The sequence below is a fragment of the Schistocerca piceifrons genome, chromosome X (assembly GCF_021461385.2).
Source record: "Schistocerca piceifrons isolate TAMUIC-IGC-003096 chromosome X, iqSchPice1.1, whole genome shotgun sequence".
Lineage (NCBI taxonomy): Eukaryota > Metazoa > Arthropoda > Insecta > Orthoptera > Acrididae > Schistocerca > Schistocerca piceifrons.
In genome coordinates this window covers 499,544,067-499,560,838 of record NC_060149.1, presented here as the reverse complement: position 1 = coordinate 499,560,838, position 16,772 = coordinate 499,544,067, and the positions used below count along the sequence as shown (strand labels likewise).

The following is a 16,772-nucleotide window of genomic DNA, read 5'->3' as shown; positions in this document are numbered from 1 at the left end:
GTGAGTGAACAGCCTCCACCCGACTCAACCGACACTGGCCACAACGTGTTTGTGACAAGGATTGCTGTCTGCTAGCGAGTACTGCTGTAGCGGAAAGACGGACAAATTTGGGGCATATCATCAGACAATCGAACAACAATTGGAGAAAAGTCGTACAATCTAGAATCACTTTCTCACTGTGGGATGCAGAAACCGTGTCCCACGTGTATTCTGCTTTTTTTCTGCACGGACACCGCCACTGGACGTTAGAAGCCCGAAAAGCGATCTCCTGGACTGACAAGTAGCTATACACATTGGTACAAGACGACCGAGTACTTCAAAAACCATATGAGACGATGTACCCCGTTTGATGGCAGATAACTATTCAGGCAGTTGGTGGAGGCATTCAAGGGTGGCTATGACAATATGGGATTAAATGATGCTCCTGATTCTTTTGCCCTCATGTTTCACCGCACACTGATAGAAGAAGCTTTTCTCCAACCACGTGTACTCATTAATTGCCTACAGCACGCTGCAGTCCAGTTCAATATCCAGCAAGACAATGCATCACCTCTTCGCTCCCGAACTGTGTCTTAATAAATTGAGGAGCACTCCAAGCGCTTGAAAATACTTCTGTGGCGCCCATCTCACTGCTACTGAGCACGCCCAGGATGATACCGTGCAAGATGATACATTTTGGACGCAGCTCCAAACAATGGACGTTAACCATCTTGTTGGGATTGGAAGCTATTGTTGACTTTTTTCTCCTTGTTTGTGAATGAAGCCTGGATTTTAAAACTTTCCAGTCTGCACAACACGTTGCGCTTCTTTTTTCTATTCGTTATCTAAACATGTTTCAACATCTATATGTCATTTTCAATGGGTATCGTTTTATTACTGTAAAAATAACAGAGTAAGTTCGTAGTTTGTTTTATGTGTTAGGGCTAAAAAGATAACTTGTGCATTTCTTTAAATACTCAAATAAAACTGAATTATTTGTGAAGATGGAGCTTTACAGTTTGATTTGCTCTTATGCATTGTATAGATTTACAGCATGTTGTCTGCAAAGTAGTCGGAAGAATTATCTTGGGCTGAACATACCTTCCAAATGATGGAAATATGAAATTTCTTTCTTATAGATGACTATGATGGTTTGAAGTATGCTTTGTGCGAATATAATTATTTCGGACCAAATCCACACTCAAAAGTCTTAAATGTTAGGTTAAACGACAGCTTGCAGAGTGAGAGACACCAACTTGTTGTTCTGTGGCTTCTCGACTTTGAATTAATAGTTGTTTTTTATAACAACAACGTAGCATGTGAGTTTCTTGTTTCTGCGAAAATAAACGTCGAGATCGATCTCCAAAGTTCTCATAAAACGTTTAGAGGACGTCGAAGAATGAAAATAGTGAAAATATAATAAAAACAATGTTAAGTTTGTGTAGGGCATGTGTACTAATGGAAAGAAGTTTACAGCACGGAAAACTTTATGTGCCATTATCAAGTTACTAAGCTCTCCTACAAAATTTAGAACATATAATTCTTTACTACATACTGCTTGCAAATTAGTAGCAGAGAAATCTACACAGATGGGAAAAAAAATCGCAACACCAAAATGTAGAGTAATGAAATTTCGGGAATACATTTGTCTAGGTAACATATTTAAGTGATTAACATCGCAAGATCATACGTTAACTATAAGTGCGAGATCAGCCACTGCAAATCTGAAACGCTGGTACATTAATAACTGGTGTAACCGCTACACTGTTGAACGCAAGCACGCAAACGTGCCTGTATTGTGTTGTACAGGTGCTGGTTGTCAGTTTGTGGCATGGAGTTCCATGCCTGTTCACATGGACGGGCAGTGGAGGGACTGTTAAGGCTTTTTGTGGATGACGCTGGAGTTATCGTCCGATTGTGTCCCATATGTGTTCAATTGGAGACAGATCTGGTGATCGAGAAGGCCAAGGCAACATGTCGACACACTGTAGAGCACGTTAAGTTACAACAACGTTGAAAAAACAGAACCCTGGAATGCAGTTCATGAATGGCAGCACAATAGGTCTGCTCACCAGACTAACGGACACGTTTACAGTCACAGTGCGTGGGATAACCACGAGAGTACTTCTGGTCTCATACGAAACCGCAACCCAGGCCATTACTCCGGATGTAGCTCCAGTGTGTCTAGCACACAGACAGGTTGGTTGCAGGTCCTCAACTGGCCTCCTCCTAACCAACACACGGCCTTCATTGGCTACGAGGCAGAACCAGGATATATCTGAAAATACAACAGATCCGCATCCTGCCATCCAATGAGCTCGCGCTTGATACCACGGAAGTCACAAATGTTGATGGGTTGGGGACAGTGGAATGCATGCTACAGGGCGTCTGGCTCGGAGCATTCCTTGAGGTAAACGATTTGTAACAGTTTGTTGTGTCATTGTGGAGTCAACTGCTTTTCAAATTGGTGTTGCAGATGCACTACGATGTGCCAGGGCCATACATCATATATGATGGTCTTCCGTCTCAGTCTAGTGCCACATAGCCGTCCAGAGCCGTCTTCTTGCGGCTGTACATTCTCGTGAAGGCCACTGTCAACAATCATGTACAGTGGCTAAATTCCTGCTAAGCCTTTGTGCAATATCGCAGAAGGAACATCCAGCTTCTCGTAGCATAAATACACGACCTAGTTCAAGTTCAGTGAGATGCTGCTAATGGCGTCTTTGCCCGTTAAAGGCATTTTTCTTTAGCTTCCTAGCTATAATATAAAGGGACCCATGACACTTTTATCTCAGAATTTTGCATGAAAAAAGGGGTCATTATTAAAACGATTTTCAAAGTTGTAGTCGTAATGTATTAGTCTTAAAACAATGTTAGCGCTCTTGTAAATATATGTGGAAAAAATTTCAGTGTTCTACTGTTAAAAATTACTGAGAAAAGGTACACTCAAAACGGTCAGTTTAACATGACCTGGGTACCTTCCTTCCTTGAAGAGTTATTACAGTGAAGGTCCAAAGGAAATGGTACAACTGCCTAATATTGTGTAGGTCCCTGTGACCACGCAGAGATGCCGCAAATGACATGGCATGGACTTGACTAATGTCTGAAATTGTGCTGGAGGGAATTGCTACTATGAATCAAGCAGGGCTGTCCATAAGAGTTCGAGAGGGTGGAGATCTCTTGTGAACAGCACGTTTCAAAAGGGTTCCAGATATGCTCAATAATTTTCATATCTTCTGGGGAGTTTGGTGGCCAGAGGAAGTGTTTAAACTCTGATGAGCGTTCCTGGAGACACTCTGTAGCAAGTCTTCACGTGCGGTGTGTCGCATTGTCCTGCTGGAATTCCCAAGTCCGTCGGAATGTATAATGGACATGAATGGATGCTTACGTATGTGTCAACTCTCAGAGTCGTATGTAGACGTATCAGGGGTCCCTTATCACTCCAACTGCACACGCGCCACACCATTACAAGTCTCCACCAGTTTGAACAGTCCCCTGCTGACACGTACGGTCTATGGATTTATGAGAGTGGCCCCATACCAATGCAAGTCCATATGCTTGATACAACTTGAAAAGAGACTCGTCCGACAACATGTTTTCAGTCATCAACAATCCAATGTCAGTGTTTACGGATCCAGACGCGACTTAAAGCTTTGTGTCGTGCAGTCAACAAGGGTACGCGAGTAGGCCTTCAGCTCCGAAAACCCATATTGATGATCTTTCGTTGAATGGTTCGCATGCTGACACTTGTTGATGGCCGAGCACTGAAATCTCCAGCAATTTGCGGAAGGGTTGCACTTGTGTAACATTAAACGATTGTTTTCAGCCGTCGTTAGTTCCGTTCTTGCAGGATCTTTTTCCGGCCGCAGCGATGTCGGAGATTTGATGTTTTACCGGATTCGTGAGTTTCACGGTACACTCATGAAATGGTCGTACGGGAAAATCCCACTTCCTTGCTACCTCGGAGATGCTGTGTCCCATCGCTCGTGCGCCGACTATAACAACATATTCAAACTCACTTGAATATTGATAACATGTCATTGCAACAGCAGTAACCGATCTAACAACTGCGCCAGACGCTTGTTGTCTTACATAGGCGTTGGCGACCGCTGCGCCGTATTCTGCCTGTTTACATATCTCTGTAGTTGAATACGCATGCCTATACCAGTTTCTTTGGCACGTCAGCGTTATTTCCCAACGCTGTTTCCGAGAGTAACAGTGATGCAAGTTCTGTACTTCTGTTCTCCGTTTCATTTTACAGCTCTGTTCTGTTTTCTTTATATGTTGTAAATACACTTCCGGAACAAAAATTAGTACAATTAGTACACATGGAAAGATGTTGTCGATTTTGATCCGATGGCGGCATATGTCACCTGGGGGCTAGTAGATGTACTGATACTGGATTTAATGTCGTCCTCCAGCAGATAACGTATTGGCTTAGCTAGCAGAGCGTCATCTGTGTCTACCCTTTCATAGGGATTGCTTTCAGGCAGAAGGCTCTTTGTGGTGCACACATGTGAAGCAAGCAGGAAACCATACCGCGGAGACACACGCGTACTTCCTTCAGCCAACTCAGCGAATCAGAAAGGGGTTTAATTGTGGCCTGCCGACTGGCGGCATGCCACACAAGTAGAACTCGCTGTATCAGTAGTACAGCGATGCTCGTATCAGTGGTCACGTGAACATTCTGACACCTGTACGTGAGGTTCTAGACGTCCACGCACCACAGACTCCCGCCGGGGTCGTCGTACTCCAAAGGGTAGCAGTGGCAGATCGTACAGCTACCATAACAGTGATAAGACGCCTTGGAAGCCCAATTGTGTCAGCAGGCAGTGTTGCGAGCCGGTTAGTAGCCGTGGGCCTAGGGGCACACACAGCTGTAGCCCGTCTTCCACTCACGCGACAGTATCGATGTGCACGGGTCGACTGGTACCGTCGGAAGATAGCTTGGGATATGGAATGGCGAGCCGTGGTCTTCAGCGATGAAAGCAGATCTGCCTGCACGCAAGTGATCGCCGCTATCCCGAGAGTGCATTCGACCTAGACACACCGGCCACGGCCGAGGCCTCATGGTCCCAGCTGCGATAAGCTATAACTGGTGCACACCTCAGGTGTTTCTGGAGGGGACGCTAACAAACGCTCGGTACGTGCAGAATGTTGTTAGACCCATTCTTTTGGCGTTATTGCAACAGGAAGATGATGTTTTGTTACAACAGGGTAATTCTTGCCCACACACTGCCCCTGAAGCTGAAAGCGCTCTGCAAAACATGCAGCAACTTCCCTGACTAACGCGATCTCCGTACTTGTCTCCAATCGAGCACGTTTGGGATACGATGGGGCGAGAAGTGACTGGTGCGACTCGTCAGCCAACAACTCTTAGAGAATTACGTGAGCAGGTCGAGCAGGTGTGGCATAACGTATCGCAGGTCAGTGTTCGCCATCTGCACTATCAACTGGATGCCAGAGTGAGCTCCTCCATTGCCGCCCTTGGAGGCTACACCAGTGTTGCAGCATGGGTCGATATTTGAAACCTCAGAACCGCTTGTGCTACTGTTTTAAAAATGTAATTATTTCAGGTACTCCAGATTCACTCATGCGCAACAATAAATCTTGAGTGAATTGAAATCATGTAATAGTGCGTACTTTTTCCTGCAGTGTATATACACTGGTTTTCCTACATTTCTCATTTCACTCTCAACTAGTATCACACGTTTTCACACACGAAAGAGACGACGAATAACCTCATTTCACCATACTAATCGAGAGATGCTATATTATTGTCGCTGGTCACTTATTCATCGTTTTGGTTTTGTCCTGTGTGGCACTATTTCCAAATATTTAGTGCAAGTTTGTGTGCTGCTTCTGATGGTGGAATTTGTTGGTGTGTGTGTGTGTGTGTGTGTGTGTGTGTGTGTGTGTGTGTGAAAGAGAGAGAGAGAGAGAGAGAGCAAGAGAGGGAGAATGAGAACGATAGAGAGAGAGAGGTTCAAAAATGGCTCTGAGCACTATGGGACTCAACTGCTGTGGTCATAAGTCCCCTAGAACCTAGAACTACTTAAACCTAACTAACCTAAGGACATCACACACATCCATGCCCGAGGCAGGATTGGAACCTGCGACCGTAGCGGTCGTGCGGTTCCAGACTGTAGCGCCTTTAACCGCTCGGCCACTCCGGCCGGCAGAGAGAGAGGGGAGGGGGTTGGAAAGGCACGTGTTTTTGGAAAGCGGCTTTGTGTAATTCATTAAGTGCAGTAAATAGCGTTTTATTGGATGCGGTTATGTATTTCTCTTTACATTTGCTTCTGATTTTTGTGTATAGAAATTCTCCTCTGCTGTTAGTTTCTGGTTTTTATTAGCGCCACACTGGTCAAAAACCCGGTGAGCGGCGGCAATGACGTAGCATCTCTCGATGAGTCTCGCGACATAATATTTTTCTACATCTATTTCCTGTGTGTTAAAATGAGTGATACGAGATGAGAATGAAATGAGAAAGATGGAGAAAACAGTGTTTATAATTACAGCCAAATAAGAAATACACCAAAGATGTACAACACATCGAAAAACTTAATTACTGTCTATTAAATAGCAACTTAGATACAAACTGACTTTAGACTGATATTATGTTGAAATATTCTGTTCTCCATTCCTGCCGTACATGTTCACGAAAGAGCAGAGGGCAACATGAATGCAAACTGTCAAGGATTTCATTAATAGTTTTATTGGCACCTGTCACCGAGATTCGTCCTTTCTGAAAACCACAGATTAGTGCTTCCTGTTCAGTGCGAAACACGACAGGAATGTATTAGAGTCGCAGTGCACAGCACACCGTATAACATTTCGAAGGACAACCGAAGGCCAGATTACAAATGAAACCTTCACTGAGAGTTTCTAGCAGACTTAACTTCATAACCATTACTTATGGGCTAAGTAAAACATGCAGTGGTTAGTGTACTGGCCTCTGTTTCGTCGCCGGCCGGGGTGGCCGAGCGGTTCTAGGCGCTACAGTCTGGAACCGCGCGACCGCTACGGTCGCAGGTTCGAATCCTGCCTCGGGCATGGATGTGTGTTATGTCCTTAGGTTAGTTAGATTTAAGTAGTTCTGAGTTCTAGGGGACTGATAACCTTAGAAGTTAAGTCCCATATTGCTCAGAGCCATTTGAACCATTTGAACCTTCTGGACACACCTCCCTAAAACAATGTTAGAAGATGACATTTAAACATGAAATTACACACTGTGTTATGTAGTCGCTTGCAAGAGAATCAGGTAATCGTTGAGGGAGCTTTATCTCCAGAATCTCCTAAAGCTACAACGAATATGCCACGCTAAATTCTATTTCGCCACGTGGAAGGATGGAGGATGGAATTAGCAGAAGGGTACACAAGTACAATGAATTTTACTAATGTGTGAGGGACTTAGTCTGAGTAAAGAAGTGCCAAAGTAAGTGCTATATAATACGTACTTTACACCCATATTAACATCTGCAACGGAGATCTGGGGTATGACAAGAAGACAGGAATGTGAAGTCCAATCTTCGGAAATGAAATCCCTCAGAAATATATTAGGGAAAACGAGGAGAGTCAGAGTGAGAAATAACATGATAGGAAGGAAATAGGAGTAGAAAAGTTGAGTGATAGACCTGAGAGGAGTTGAATACAATGATTTTGACATTTTAAGAGAATTTACGATGGCAGGATCCCAAAACGAATCATGGTAGCCAATTTGTTGATTCAGTCGAGATCAGTTTACCAAGAAGGAATATGGAATAAAAACAGTCACAAAAGAACAATTGGTGAAAGTGGAGAAGTACTATAAACGTCCCTACCTGTCCTGAGGCTGGATAATGTTGAACTGAAGACGAAGACGACTCATTCATATCCTAGGAACGTTGTTCATACAGGTTTTTTTTCTTTTGTAATTGAAGTTATAGCATCCGTTGTCTCTCTAGTGCACAGCGTTCCACGATTTTATTTATTTATTTATTGATCCGTGGGACCAAAATAAGGAGAAGTCTCCATGGTCATTGATCGAGTCAATACATGAAATTATAACACGATATTAGAAACAGATAAAATGAAATATAAAAAAAACATATTCAGGTGACAAGTCGTAAGTTTAAATGAAGAAAATCAACAATGTAACACTGGAATTTGCTTAATTTTTTAGCTCTTCCAGGAGCTCCTCGACAGAATACAAGGAGTGAGCCATGAGGAAACTCTTCAGTTTAGACTTAAAAGAGTTTGGGCTACTGCTAAGATTTTTGAGTTCTTGTGGTAGCTTATTGAAAATGGATGCAGCGGAATACTGCACTCCTTTCTGCACAAGAGTCAAGGAAGTGCATTCTACATGCAGATTTGATTTCTGCCTAGTAATAACTGAGTGAAAGCTGCTAACTCTTGGGAATAGGCTAATATTGCTAACAACAAACGACATTAAAGAAAATATATACTGTGGGGGCAATGTCAGAATTCCCAGGTTTTTGAATAGGGGTCGACAAGAGGTTCTCGAACTTACACCACATATAGCTCAAACAGCCCGTTTTTGAGCCAAAAATATCCTTTTTGAATCAGAAGAATTACCCCAAAAAATAATACCATACGACATAAGCGTATGAAAATATGCGAAGTAGACTACTTTTCGTGTTTAAGTGTCACTTATTTCAGATACTGTTCTAATGGTAAGTAAAGCAGCATTTAGCTTCTGAACAAGATCCTGGACATGGGCTTTCCACAACAGCTTACTATCTATCCGAACGCCTAGGAATTTGAACTGTTCCGTCTCGCTTATAATATTCCCATTCTGTCTCATCAAAATATTGGTTCTTGTTGAATTGTGAGTTAGAAACTGTAAAAACTGAGTCTTACTGTGATTTAGCATTAAATTATTTTCCACAAGCCACGAACTTATTTCATGAGCTACTGTTTCAATATTACACACAAGATCCTTCACTATCAAGCTGGTGTCGTCAGCAAACAGAAATATTTTTGAATCACCTGTAATACTAGAAGGCATATCATTTATATAAATAAGAAACAGCAGTGGCCCCAGCACCGACCCTTGGGGAACGCCCCACTTAACAGTGCCCCATTGGGACTGAACATCACTACCACTCTCAATATTGCGGAGAATTACCCTCTGCTTTCTGTTCTTAAAGTAAGAGGCGAACCAATTGTAAGCTACTCCCCTTACTCCATAATGGTCCAACTTCTGCAGTAATATTTTGTGGTCAACACAGTCAAAAGCCTTCGTTAAATCAAAGAAAACACCTAGCGTTCGCAACCTTTTATTTAATCCGTCCAAAACCTCTCAGAGAAAAGAGAATATAGCATTTTCAGTTGTTAAACCATTTCTAAAACCAAACTGAACATTTGACATCAAATTATGTGAATTTAAATGCTCCAGTAACCTTGTATATACAACCTTCTCGATAACTTTAGCAAACACCGATGGCATAGAAATAGGTCTAAAATTGTCAACATTATCAATGTCTCGTGTCTCTATTGAGCTGGGTGGTTAAACGTTGCAGTAGAGCTATCCCACTGAGGATATACTGTGTATGGTGGCCGAACGTTATTACTAGATATATCGCATTGTGCGATATCCAAGAAATTAGTTACAGGCAAGTGTGCAGTGAATGTCATGACGGCGTGCTCCTTAACCGACTCTGAACGTGGGCTGATGGTACTAGACGCTTGAGTCATAGCATATAAAAGATTACACAAGAACTCGGATTTCCGAGATAAAAATTGTGTAGGATGGATCTAAAATATCGAAAAGACTATGTCTCTACATACATTAAGCGGCACACACAACGACCAGAAGTGTCTGTCAAGCGGAATTCGCGTCGCCCCTGCAGTTCCATACGACTATCTGCTGAAAGTTGGATTACCACTGATTTGAACGTGGGGTTTCAAGAATACATTTCTGCCAGAACTGTACTGAGACAAACGCACCCCATACTCTTTAACAGCCGGCTGGAGTGGCCGAGCGGTTCTAGTCGCTACAGTCTGGAACCGCGCGACCGCTACGGTCGCAGGTTCGAATCCTGCCTCGGGCATGGATGTGTGTGATGTCCTTAGGTTAGTTAGGTTCAAGTAGTTCTAAGTTCTAGGGGACTGATGACCTCAGAAGTTAAGTCCCATAGTGCTCAGAGCCATTTTAGCCACTCGTTAGCAGCTGATGACCGACTCGTGTCCCGGTGATCCCACAAACTTGGCGACATATAGTAGCTGATATTGCAGGTATGTACCTCAACAATTATGGCGCTATTCGCACAGACCATCTCCCCGTTTGGGATCCATGTTTTAGCGCTTTATGTCAACATTTATACTCTTCAACATAGCCCAAAATACGTTCATTGTGCTAGACATTAACACTTGTTACCGTTCTGTTCACGGAAGGATCGTGAAAGAAATGCTTGTACGAAGCCTATTCGAAAGAAAGAGCCGTTTAGTTACAGTTAAATGTTTGCAGCTCTGAATCAGGTTGCAGGAGTACAGTAACATGTGTCGTTTTTTGGGATGTCATAAATGTAACTATCGTTACTTAATTATCATCTGGCTTTTAGCGATAGCAGACAATTTTGACTTACAAAATGGTTACTCAGAGTGCTCAGGAGTTGTGCCTACTATATGGGGCAGGTACGCTGTGTTAGTGAAATGTCAGACATGGTGTCAAGATTTTACAAGGGGCCGTATGAATGTGCACGAGAAACAAGTGGATTCACGGTTTTTCTAGCACTGTTCGAAGAAGTCGTCGTCAACGTCGCTGCCACTGGTCACCTGGTGCCTCCGGTCTTCTGGTGGACCGTTGTTGGAAGATATCGCCACTGCCAGGCGTAATCTAACCGCCTTAAGACCGGGAATCGCCGCCCCGCTGAAGCCGGTTAAAGGAATCTCCCCCGTCGTCGTAGTCGTCACCATAGTCGCTACCGCCCGCCTCTGACACATTGTTCCACTCAGACGTGTTACACGAAGAACGACGTGGGATGGTAGCACCGTCTCATGTACAAACAGTTCAATCACAGCCACTGCCCTCACATCGTTGTCGTACTTTGACATCCTCCCACCCCTCTCTGTTTTCCTCAGTGTATAAAGCGTTAACTGCTATAGCCGTGTACTTAATACAGGCCTCGACACCAGGCACCGGCACGCTACTCTTCGAATATTCCAGCAGCAGCAACTGCTTGGGCCGGCCATCAGCGGCGACCTGTGGTGGACCCCATGAGTTGTATTCACGGAGAACTATCTGCAGCGCCGTCTACCGGAGGGCATGTTTACGTGCATGTTCTCAACTATTGTTCACTTGTATGTGGATCAAGAATTATCATTGGTTCAGTGTGGCCACAGTGTTGACGACAGAACTGACTATGAATAAGGTTCTCACTTCCACGTGCTCAGTTTGTTTAGTTCCTCCTTCGGTTCTTCTGTCCATGGGGGCAGTGCTTCAATCTCTCCTCGAGTAGCAGCAGCAGCAGGCTCTGGCGGTTGCTACCTCAAACCTGTCGGGAGCACTGCCTAGTGAGTCTTTCACGCCGACGGCTTACCCACCGCCATTTCTCCCTTACGTGGATACGGCCGAAGACTAATAGGCTTACGAGAAGCAGCTGTGGTAACACCTGATGTCACTGATACAAACATACGTAACGCCTTGTTTCTTTCTTGTACACTCCTGGAAATTGAAATAAGAACACCGTGAATTCATTGTCCCAGGAAGGGGAAACTTTATTGACACATTCCTGGGGTCAGATACATCACATGATCACACTGACAGAACCACAGGTACATAGACACAGGCAACAGAGCATGCACAATGTCGGCACTAGTACAGTGTATATCCACCTTTCGCAGCAATGCAGGCTGCTATTCTCCCATGGAGACGATCGTAGAGATGCTGGATGTAGTCCTGTGGAACGGCTCGCCATGCCATTTCCACCTGGCGCCTCAGTTGGACCAGCGTTCGTGCTGGACGTGCAGACCGCGTGAGACGACGCTTCATCCAGTCCCAAACATGCTCAATGGGGGACAGATCCGGAGATCTTGCTGGCCAGGGTAGTTGACTTACACCTTCTAGAGCACGTTGGGTGGCACGGGATACATGCGGACGTGCATTGTCCTGTTGGAACAGCAAGTTCCCTTGCCGGTCTAGGAATGGTAGAACGATGGGTTCGATGACGGTTTGGATGTACCGTGCACTATTCAGTGTCCCCTCGACGATCACCAGTGGTGTACGGCCAGTGTAGGAGATCCCTCCCCACACCATGATGCCGGGTGTTGGCCCTGTGTGCCTCGGTCGTATGCAGTCCTGATTGTGGCGCTCACCTGCACGGCGCCAAACACGCATACGACCATCATTGGCACCAAGGCAGAAGCGACTCTCATCGCTGAAGACGACACGTCTCCATTCGTCCCTCCATTCACGCCTGTCGTGACACCACTGGAGGCGGGCTGCACGATGTTGGGGCGTGAGCGGAAGATGGCCTAACGGTGTGCGGGACCGTAGCCCAGCTTCATGGAGACGGTTGCGAATGGTCCTCGCCGATACCCCAGGAGCAACAGTGTCCCTAATTTGCTGGGAAGTGGCGGTGCGGTCCCCTACGGCACTGCGTAGGATCCTACGGTCTTGGCGTGCATCCGTGCGTCGCTGCGGTCTGGTCCCAGGTCGACGGGCACGTGCACCTTCCGCCGACCACTGGCGACAACATCGATGTACTGTGGAGACCTCACGCCCCACGTGTTGAGCAATTCGGCGGTACGTCCACCCGGCCTCCCGCATGCCCACTATACGCCCTCGCTCAAAGTCCGTCAACTGCACATACGGTTCACGTCCACGCTGTCGCGGCATGCTACCAGTGTTAAAGTCTGCGATGGAGCTCCGTATGCCACGGCAAACTGGCTGACACTGACGGCGGCGGTGCACACATGCTGCGCAGCTAGCGCCATTCGACGGCCAACACCGCGGTTCCTGGTGTGTCCGCTGTGCCGTGCGTGTGATCATTGCTTGTACAGCCCTCTCGCAGTGTCCGGAGCAAGTATGGTGGGTCTGACACACCGGTTTCAATGTGTTCTTTTTTCCATTTCCAGGAGTGTATTTCTGCTCGGATCTACCAATTGTTGTGCCAGCTATCCCCGGTCCAGGGACCCGAGTCGCTTCCGTTCGACAAAAAGTGTTGGTTCACCGTAAATGCCAACTTGTAAAGTTCTATCGTTGTCCACAAGTACTACCGCGCTTGGGCGGTCGAACTCGGTCGCAGATTGCTACCGATGTTCATCACGACTCCCGTGATGATTCTATGGTTAGTGACGCCTTCAATCGGTTGGCTCCTGACAAGGAGGTGCGTCAACACGCACTAGAAGTCATCTTTGGCAGAAGTGTTAAATATTGCTCAATCTTTCGAGGTATCTCGTGCTGCTAGTGACCAGATTGAGGCTTAGTGTGACACCGTCTCGGTGACTCCTGCTGCTGGCCGTCAGACATCGACATGCCAAAAACGACAGCAACGGCAGCGCTCCGCCGAGCGCCCGTCTTCCCCACACTGTATCGCGCAACATGTTTGGGCCGCGTGATCTAAGCACTGAGCGACGTGCAACAACTGTAGGAAAGAAGACATACAGCGTCTGCGGGTCGTCCTCAGCACCTTCCTGTAGAAATGGTCACATGTGTCAGTTGTCTCTAATGCTTAAGAATCATAACAAAAAACTATTTATCGCAGTGCGAGTGATGGGCAAATTCCCCCACTACAAGTGGACATGGGTGCAGCCATGATTTTACTGAACTTATAAACTTCTGTGGATTTTGGATCTCCGTCGTTGTCTCCAGTTACTCGACATTTGGTGAGTTACAACGAGCCGCATATTCAAATTGTGGGGCAGTTTACGCCGCCCACCTTATATAAATTGTCGTTAGTTCCTTGACATTTTGGTAGTAGATTTATGCTGGTATCTCAAATTTGTTCGGTCTGGATGCTTTCAGTACTTTTGGTTTTTTCATTCGTCCCTTTTGTCGGATGGTTTAGGTCGGGCCACTGATTTTGAAGTCCACATTACTCTGAAACGTACTGGGCGGCCGCGCTTTTCCCTTGCGCGTCGTATTCAAGTGGTTTTGCGTGATCAAGTTAAATTAGAATTGGACAGTCTATTACATCGAGTAAGTTGTTTACGTCTCGTGACTATTAAGAAACCTACCTGTCAGGTTCGCCTTTGAGCTGGCTTTAAAGTTTCAGTTGACACTCAGTCTACTATTGACACCCAACCTTTGGTCCATCCGGACGAGTTATTGGCTAAACTCGCTAGCAGAAAGCTTTTCTTCAAAACTGATTTATCTGAGGATTCTAAACAGTTCCTTGTAATTAACACGCGCCTCGGGTTGTACCTATATCAGCACCTCTCGTTCGGTGTGGCTAGCGCCCCCGGCGATTTTTCAGCGTTTCTTGGAACGACTGATGTTGTCCATTCCAGAGTCCATCAATTACCTCGATGACGTCGTCGTGATGAGTTCATCCATGAACGAGAATTTACGTAATTTACGTCCCTTGTTCATGGTCTTACATACTGCAGAGTGGATATGCAACTTGACCAAGTCAGCTTTTTCAAACATGACCGAGCGAGGTGACGCATTGGTTAGCGCACTGGACTCGCATTCGGGAAGACGATGGTTCAAACCCGCGTCCGTCCATACTGATTTATGTTTTCCGAGATTCCCCTAAATTTCTTTAGGCAAATTCTGGGATCTTCCCTTTGAAAAGGCACGGCCGATTTCCTTCCGCATCCTTCCCTGATCCGAGCGTGTTCTCCGTCTCTAATGACCTTGTTGTCTGCGGGACGTTAAACATTAATCTCTCCTCAAACATTCGTATTGTAGTTGGAGTTTGAGATTGCTTGGAAAGGTGTTAATCCTCCATGTTATCATATCGCTACAGTCACAGTTCTGCCTCGCACTACAAATGTCAAAGAACCTAAGGAATTTTAGGTAAAATTGCTTACTACTACAGATTTACGCCGGGAGAGGCTGTGTTGGCCCATTCCCTCCATGCGTTGTAGCACAAGAACGTTCTTTTTCAATGGATGTATGTTTGAGAGTGCATTTTCTCGCTTTTGAGATCTAATTTACGTTCTTCTACTTCTCTGGCTACTTTCCATCATGGTCACCTTCTGGTTTTGGCTAGATGTCTCTCATCTTGTGCTCACTGGTCGTCAGTAACTGCTGGTATCAGTACATGAATTGCTTCTGTGCTTGTGTCTATGTTCTCATCTATTGTTCACTTGCATGTTAATTGTGGTTGTGCGGTTGTTTCTCTTACAGCATAATGTAACCAGAACTTTGAAATTTTCAGCCGCAAGAACAAAAGAAGCAACAGGATCAGCCACAGCGTCAGAGTCCGGCCCATCAGCAGGGTCCGGCCCATCAGCAGGGTCCAGCCCATCATCAGGATCTGCAGGATGTGGCCCATCATCAGGGTCTGGCCCATCATCAGGGTCCGGCCCATCGTCAGGGTCCAGTCCATCTGCGTCCTGCCCTTTGTCAGCGTCCGGCCCTTCGTCACCGTCCGGTACTTCGTCAGTGACATTGCAGCCATCGGTGGCATCACAGGCATCACACAATGGTCTGTATGTCAGAAGAGTTGACCAAAAATAGAAAAAGCTTTAGATTTAAACCTGAATTTTTATATAAGGTTTTTGAGGTCGCTGATTAGAAACTTCATATTATAGTTTCAAAATTAAAAATGATAAGTAATGTTTATAATATTTTGAAAACTGTTAACATACCAGCTATTATGTAATAATATGTACACTTTAAAAAATGTAAATCAGAAAACATAATACAAATCACCCGCTCTCAGTGTCGGGATAGTTATCAAATTTCAAATCAAAGTCCGTATCATACTTATCAGGAATTTGTAAGAAATTTTTCATACTCATCATCAGGAAAAAGCAAAAGCTCTGGGGCGTCCGTTGACAATTTTTTACTGTTTCTGGGTTTAATTTTGCTCATGCTCAAAACAAGTGGATCTGAAGATACCGGGAAGCAACGTAACACATCTTCCATTGAATTTGTGCTTGAATTTTTCCTGGATAACCCTGCACGATATTTGTTTTGGCCTTACTTACAGTTTCCTGAGAAATTTCAGATAACTAACCTTCTCGCAATATTCTTGATTCTGTTGTCTAGGCACCGTGCAGCAGGACTTTATGAACTGTCATATACACGTAATACCAAGGGAACTTGTCTACGTACACTTTCACAGTATCACGACAACGGTTTTTTAAATTTTTCGAAGCTCAACTTATAGGCACACGGCACGACCTTCAAGATAACGCGAAACGTGAACGGAATCTTCGTCCAGCCCCGGGATTTGTGCAACACTGATGATTACTGAAAAAAATGACGAGCAGTGTTGCTGTCGTTGGAGTTCCTATACCCAGCCTTTCATCGATCAACAAGAAGCCCTAGCTGCCTTTGAAACCCCTTGTGAATTGTTTTTTCCCTAATCTCAAAACGATTTTTGTCTTCCGTTGATCGCAACTGCCAATTTTTTTACTCGCAAGTTTATATCCAAGGTGAAGTAAACACTGAAAGCAACGAATGTAGGTATGTAAGGCTGATAATCCCTAACGTATATTGGAAACATGTATCACTATATTTTTTACAAAATCGAGATTATTAAAATGTTTAGATGTTTGCTACACACTGGTAGAAACGCATGGATGATGTAAAAGTTCGCTGCGAAAACTATTTGATAATGAATTATTATTACTTTACAATCGCAAATGATTTGAAACGAACTAGTGACACAATC

The 16,772-nt window shown here is 44.9% G+C and overlaps 1 protein-coding gene across 1 annotated transcript in view; it reads left to right on the top strand.

Annotated features, from left to right (window-relative positions):
- Positions 1–16,772, top strand: part of LOC124723148 (translation initiation factor IF-2-like) — a 62,289-nt gene that overhangs the window by 23,804 nt on the left and 21,713 nt on the right. Inside the window, exon 2 of the mRNA XM_047248338.1 lies at positions 15,309–15,578. Coding sequence (XP_047104294.1) covers positions 15,309–15,578 — 270 coding nt within the window. The remainder of the gene's footprint in view (positions 1–15,308; positions 15,579–16,772) is intronic.